The following is a 7,500-nucleotide window of genomic DNA, read 5'->3' on the forward strand; positions in this document are numbered from 1 at the left end:
ACGTCTGAAAGTCGTCGTTGTTAAAACAGAACGACGGTTAACCTCGTTAACGGACGTTTCCTGATGAAGAGAACTCATTGTGACCCTCTCTCCCCCCCCCCTCTCTCTCTCCCTCCCCCCCCTCTCTCTCTACCTCTCCCCCCTCTCTCCCCCCCTCTCTCTCTCTCTACCTCTCCCCCTCTCTCTACCTCCCCCCCCCTTTCTCTCCCCCCCCTCTCTCTCTACCTCTCCCCCTCTTTCTCTCTCCCCCCTCTCTCTACCTCTCCCCCTCTCTCTCTCTCCCTCCCCCATCTCTCTCCCCCCTCTCTCTCTCCCATGAAGTACAAGTACCTGATGTTTGTAGTAAATGTGTGTAAACCACAGAGACGTTTGTTCTTCTCCGTCGTTTCTTATCACAAAGCTCTTTGTGCTGAACAGGAAGTGGTCATCAGCAACAGGAAGTGGTCATCAGCCTCAGGAAGTGAGCGTCTGACTTTAGCCAGGAGGAAGTGAAGCAGAAAACACTTCATCTGAAGTTTTAATTAATTTCACTTCAGACTCACAGGATCGGCCAATCACACGCCAGTTCAAAATTTAAAATATCTCAACGTTAAAACGTCCTTTAAAAGCAGTCTACATCATAAGTTTGTTCACCTCGTGTGTTTAAATAAAGGTTTGTCAGCTGATTTAAGAGCTGTCGTCATGTGTCGTCGTCGTCTCAGCTGATCTCAGATCAGGAGGGCCGTCACCGTTGCCGTAGCAACCGTTGTAGCGGGGCCAAACAAAGTAAACCAGCATCAGTGGAGGTGGAGAGACAGACAGACAGACAGACAGAGAGACAGCGAGACAGACAGACAGAGAGACAGACGGGCAGAGAAAGGAATACATGAGAAACATTTAACATCTTGGCTAGTTAGCTAGTTGCTAATTCCACCATGAGCCAAGCAGCAAAACCGAGTCTGACAAGATACCTAGCTAACAAGCTAACTATCTACAATTCCTCGCTAACTATCTAATTAGCTAACTATCTACCTACCTAACTAGATACGGTACCTAGCTAACAAGCTAATGAGCTAACTATCTACCGACCTAACTAGATACGGTACCTAGCTAACAAGCTAATGAGCTAACTATCTACCGACCTAACTAGATACGGTACCTAGCTAACAAGCTAATGAGCTAACTATCTACCGACCGAACTAGATACGGTACCTAGCTAACAAGCTAATGAGCTAACTATCTACCGACCGAACTAGATACGGTACCTAGCTAACAAGCTAATGAGCTAACTATCTACCGACCGAACTAGATACGGTACCTAGCTAACAAGCTAATTATTATCATCATTATTAATTAGTCTTCTGTGGAGATACATGGTAAACACGTCTAGGTGGCACTACGGGGACTGACGGCATCTTAAACTTCCTGCATCTATTTAAACCTCATGACCGGGAGACAGCGAGTGTGTGTGTGTGAATATTTGTCCCATGATGTCAGTGTGAGGAGAAAGAACGGGAAAACTGTGTGGAGACGACCACCCCCCCTGTAGATGGTACGGTCCGCCCTGCTGTCAGTTTGAATTTTCCAACTGAAAGCTTCAGTAACGGTGAAAGAGCGAGACTCAGAGTACAAGTACAACACTGAATACCTCGAGTGTGTACTTTTAGAGTTGGAGCCCTCTGGCTGTGAGCGTTTACATTCCTGGAGAAGCGTGAAGCTGCATGTTTCTACTCACATTCTTCCGTTATCGGCTACTGAAGAGGGTTGGACGAGCTCCAGACAAACTTCACCTCCTGCAACCCGAAAATAGAAACGCAGCCGCAGAGCCGAGGCCTCGTTACGTAACCCCGGCAACCAGGAAACGCCGCCGCTTATCAGCCGCTCCAGTTGGATCTCGACTTTGATGGAGAATGTGGAGCCGGAGGAGCAAAGAAGGAAAAACACCAGTCGTTGCTTAAAGACGGCCAGCGAGTTCACTTTGTTTCACCGGCCTCGTTTCACCTGGGGTTAAAGGTCACCGACATGTTGTTGTTTTCAGCTCGTTCACTTCGAGATTCCTTTCTGTTTCATGTGAAAACAACAAAAACAAAAACGTCCAGAAAGTCTTTAATTTAAACTTTACAAGCCTCGGTGTGTGTGTGTGTGTGTGTGTGTGGACCACACCCAGTGTTTAGTCATGCTTAATGTGTTCACTGTGTTGACGTCTCACAGACGTTTGGTTCCCATGCGAGGCAATGAGTGTGTGTGCTCCTGTTCCTCTATCGTTGTGGGGACCGAGTGTGGCTTTTAGGACATTTTGTTCATTTATTTATTTATTTACATGAATCAGTATAAGTTTCCGATCTCAGTGTAAATGTAACACAAGTACGTCAATGGTTAAAGGATAAAACATTTACGACTACATATGAATCATTATATTAAAATCTATATACATTCACTTCAGGAACGTAAACGCTTCAGTATCACCTGACGTATTTATATCGTAGAACCAAAATCCCTTGAGGACGTCCCGTCAGACTGAGAACACTTTGTCCAAACGTGTCTGTATTGCACAATGAAATCCGTTATTATCTGTTATTATTATAAAGACGAGTTACATCACTCTGACAGGAACACTCACATTAACCCTCCAAAATAAAACGCTTGGCTTCAATCTGAGCTGGAATTCCACGTTACAACCGTTCACTCCGACAATCACAGTTTGCTTCACACAACTCTGCCGTGATTTGACGGCCACGTAAACACCGCATCTGGCGGATCTTGTTACTGGACAGACTTGAAGTGGGCGGGGCCTCCTGGCACCGAGCCAAACTCGCCTTCACTCATATTTGAAGGACAGTGAATAATTTGTTTTGGTTATTAGACATCTGTGTAGAAAACTGACCCGGAGTTCCCCAAGGCTCCATCTCCAGGCCTCTTCTCTTTACATTCATAGATCATAAATAACAACAAAATGTCTTAGTGTATGCAGACGACACAGATATTTATATTTCACTCCCACACACACATTCAAATACATAATTATATAATATATATTTGTATATCAAATAAACAACATCCACATTAAGACAATTAATAAGACAACCAGCTATCTATTACTTTAGACTGTTTCCCTTCAACCATGATTCTGTCAGACAGACACATGGACAGACAGATAGACAGACACACAGACAGACACATGGACAGACAGACAGATGGACAGACAGATAGACACATGGACAGACAGACAGACACATGGACAGACAGATAGACAGACACACAGACAGACACATGGACAGACAGACAGATGGACAGACAGACACATGGACAGACAGACAGACAGACACATGGACAGACAGACAGACAGACACATGGACAGACAGACAAACACACAGACAGACACATGGACAGACAGACAGACACATGGACAGACAGATAGACAGACAGACACACAGACAGACACATGGACAGACAGACAGACACATGGACAGACAGATAGACACATGGACAGACAGACAGACACATTGACAGACAGACACACACAGACAGACAGACACATGGACAGACAGATAGACAGACAGACAGACACATGGACAGACAGATAGACACATGGACAGACACACAGACAGACAGACACATGGACAGACAGATAGACACATGGACAGACACACAGACACAGGGACAGACAGACAGGTGGACAGACAGATAGATAGACAGACAGACACACAGACACAGGGACAGACAGACAGGTGGACAGACAGACAGACGGGTCAGCAGTAAGTGGAAGAGAACAGAAAGACAAGAAAAGATGCTACAAAGTTGAAAGTGAAACCTCCATGAAATGAATTCTCGTTAAATTAAAAATGTGTGAATCCGATCAAACAGAAATCACGTAACGTTGTTTTGTCTCCACAGATCACACCTGAAGCCGTCAGCTCAGTTTTGGATATTAAAGCGGTTATTTCTCTTGGTGGAGTTTAACGGAGGTTCTGGACTCTCCTGGTGTCCGTCAGGTGTCAGCTGGAGCAAACTTTGGACTTTCTCGTGTTGCTGCTGTTTTTTTGTCTGGATGCCCCAGGATTACCCACAGGCTGCACTTCCTCCCCCGGCCTGCAGGGCGGCAGCAGAGAACGGCGGCCGGCCGCTGGACAGGCGGAGCGTCGGCATGAGCGACTTCTGGCACAAGATGGGCTGCTGCGTGGTGGCCAAACCCCCGCCGGTGAGACACCCAACCCCTCCTCAGTCTGGACCAGGTCTTCAGTCTGGTCTGGACCAGGTCTTCAGTCTGGACCAGGTCTCCAGTCTAGACCAGGCCTCCAGACTGGGGGGGCGAGTACTTCTAGATTCAGTGTTACTTAGGGGTGTGAATCTTTGGCTTCACAGCGATTCGGTTCGATTAACGATCAATCAATCAATCAATCAATCAATCAATCAATCAATCACATTTTATTTGTATAGCATTTAACAATAGCCAGACGGTACCCAAAGTGCTTTACATCAAAGCAATAAAATAATACATTAAAACAATACTTAAAAACACAAGAAAGTGCCACAGTGCTGCAAGAAAACACAAGAAAAGTGCTACTAGTGCTGCAGGGTGTTTGAGGCCCTCTAAAGTGCATTAAAGTAAAAACAGGCAAAATAAGTACACCTAAGAGCAGGACTACCCTAGTCACAGTTAAATGCCAATCTAAAAAAGTGTGTCTTCAGCTTTGATTTAAAAAGGCTGAGGTCAGTAATGGTGCGAATGTCAGGGGGCAGACTGTTCCACAGCCTGGGAGCTGTGACAGCAAAAGAACGATCGCCCCACTGTTTAAGTCTTGACCTTGGGACTTCTAACAGGAGCTGGCCGGAAGGACGGGGGGCCCTGCCATGATCACGGACAGTTAAAATCTCTGACAGGTAGGAGGGAGCCAGGCCATTCACGGCGTAAAAAACAAACAATAACAGTTTAAAATCAATTCTAAAACGAACTGGAAGCCAGTGGAGTGACGACAGTACAGGGGTATGTGTTCACGCCTGGACGTGCCTGTTAAAAAGCGGGCAGCAGCGTTCTGAACAAGTTGAAGACGGGAGATTAAAGACTGGCTGAGGCCGACATAAAGTGCATTACAATAGTCCAGTCTTGAACTGATGAAAGCGTGGATCCTCTTCTCGAGGTCCTGCCGACTTAAAAAAGGCTTGACTTTGGCCAGGAGACGCAGCTGAAAAAAGCTTGTGCTAACAACAGACCTAATCTGTTTATCGAATCTGAGCCCACTGTCAAATGCTACCACAAGATTCTTTACATGTGGTTTAAAAAATGGCGCCAGAGTCCCAGAGTTTGTAATGAAAACATTTGACATAGATGGTGTGCCAAACAGAATACATTCAGTTTTGCTGTCGTTCAGGTGCAAAAAGTTCAGAGCCAGCCACTGTTTTACATCAGAGATACAGTCCAGTAACTGAGTAAGTGTTTTCATTGGGTCTCATGGGCAAATATAACTGTAGATCATCAGCATAAAAATGAAAAGACAGATTGTGTTTTCTTATAATTGATCCCAGCGGTAGCATATACAAGGAAAACAGAATAGGGCCAAGAATAGAGCCCTGTGGCACCCCACAAGAGAGGGATGTCTGTGAGGATCAGAGGTTACCATTTATTACATAGAAGCTCCTATTTGCCAGGTACAACCTAAACCATTTGAGGGCGGTGCCACGGATGCCTACATAGTGCTCTAGGCAAGATACAAGGATTGCATGGTCAACTGTATCAAAAGCCGCTGTGAGGTCCAGCAGAACCAGCACAGCGGGGTTCCCAGCATCCACGGACAGTAGTTGGCGATTCGATTCAAGGACATTTTTTTGGAACGTTTTGATTAGATTTGATTCTGTAAACCACGATTGGATTCAGTAACTTGTAACCAAAGTTCTATATCCATGAAATAAACATGCAATAATGCGAGTGAGACTATCTGTATTATTCTGAAACGTGAAAAAATAACATATTTATTCTATAAAAAAGTAGTCCTGCATAATATTTTATGCTGAATACAAAAATGTAATTAAACATTGCTCAGTTATTTTTAACATTTTCAGTAGACTACATGCTGTCAGGGGAGAGAGTGTCTTAAACGTATTAAACATTAATCATAAGTAAGAATCACGATTCATACGATTAAATGCATTTATATTGATTATTGGTGAAGCCAAAACGATTCATTCTATTTATTAATTTTAGCAGATGGATTTAGTAGAATCTATAGGACTGACAATCGATTAATCGATTAATCGAATGAATCGTTACACCTCTAGTGTTACTGCAACAGAAGTCGCCTTAATATCTCCGTGTTGATTTATTTGAGTTCATATATGAGTTAGAACTCGTCAGGTTCAGTGAATCTCTCAACAGCTGGACGTTACTCAAGAGGAAACAGGTGGCGGAACTTCCTCTTCCTGTTTCACGGTGACCTCTGACCTCACAGCAGGCCGACGCCCCTCCGTCCACATAAATGTCACAAACATTGTTTTTGTCATGTGCTGGTTTCCAAAGAGCTGCGTGGAGTCTCCCTTTAACACAGATCCACCAGGAACCCAGACCCTGTCCTGTCTGGGTTCATAGCATCATCATGACATCATCCTAAACTGGATTCACTGGATCCAGCAAGACCCACGTGGGCTGGTTCACCACAGCTGGAGGACCCAGAATACAGTATTGATCTGTGATTTAATATCAATAACCAGATGAAAAGGATGCTGAAATAACTCCATCATGATGGTGATCAGTGAAAACTGCTGAGTCATGCTTTGTTAGGTCTGTCTGCAAGACCACAAGATAACTACTGTTAAAACGCTGGTTTTCTGAATGGAGTCTGGTTGATGGTGCTAGGCTACGCTAATATTGTAGCTGCTCCATCAACACTCCATATAAGGTCATCTAGACATAAATACAGCAGAGACCTTGTTGTTTGGACCACAGACAGTCTCTGGTTCCTCCACATAGTCTCGTGTGTCACATAGTCTGGTCGTCATGGTTACATAACATCTGTGAATAATCCAGACCAACATTAATCCTCTTAGATCCAAACTGTTCTGATCGTGGATCAGATTGTGGATCAGGTCTGGTTTCCTCACAGCCAGATTAACTGGACTCTGGGGCTTTAATGATGCGTTCAAAGGCAGAGAGCCAGAACACGGAGGGTCCCTGAACGCACCACAGAATCTATTAGATGTGTGAATTTAAAGTATATTGTCGATTTGTTTTATTGTTGTTTGTGACGGTTTAAAATATAATGAAACGCAATAAGAAAATGTGTGTGTGTGTGTGTGTGTGTGTGTGTGTGTGCGTGTGTGTGCGTGTGTGTGTGTGTGTGTGTGTGTGTGTAGAAGAAGAGGAGGAAGATTGATCGTACGATGATCGGAGAGCCGACGAACTTCATCCATCTGACGCACATCGGCTCCGGAGAGATGGGAGACGGTCTGCAGCCGGTGAGACCTGTCTGTCCGATCACCTGTCTGTCCGATCACCTGTGTGTCTGATCACCTGTCTGTCCGATCACCTGT

At 44.8% G+C, this 7,500-nt stretch overlaps 1 protein-coding gene across 2 annotated transcripts in view; it reads left to right on the forward strand.

Moving 5' to 3' along the window:
• LOC311027604 (CDC42 small effector protein 1-like) overlaps positions 1-7,500 on the forward strand; it is a 16,217-nt gene that overhangs the window by 3,735 nt on the left and 4,982 nt on the right. For both annotated transcript variants that reach the window (XM_084031694.1, XM_084031695.1), the window contains exons 2-3: positions 3,874-4,177; positions 7,324-7,425. In XM_084031694.1, the coding sequence (XP_083887820.1) occupies positions 4,028-4,177; positions 7,324-7,425 (252 nt within the window). In that variant the 5' untranslated portion in view covers positions 3,874-4,027. The remainder of the gene's footprint in view (positions 1-3,873; positions 4,178-7,323; positions 7,426-7,500) is intronic.

This window comes from Eutrigla gurnardus (genome assembly GCF_963514095.1).
Source record: "Eutrigla gurnardus genome assembly, chromosome: 17".
Classification (NCBI taxonomy): Eukaryota; Metazoa; Chordata; class Actinopteri; order Perciformes; family Triglidae; genus Eutrigla; species Eutrigla gurnardus.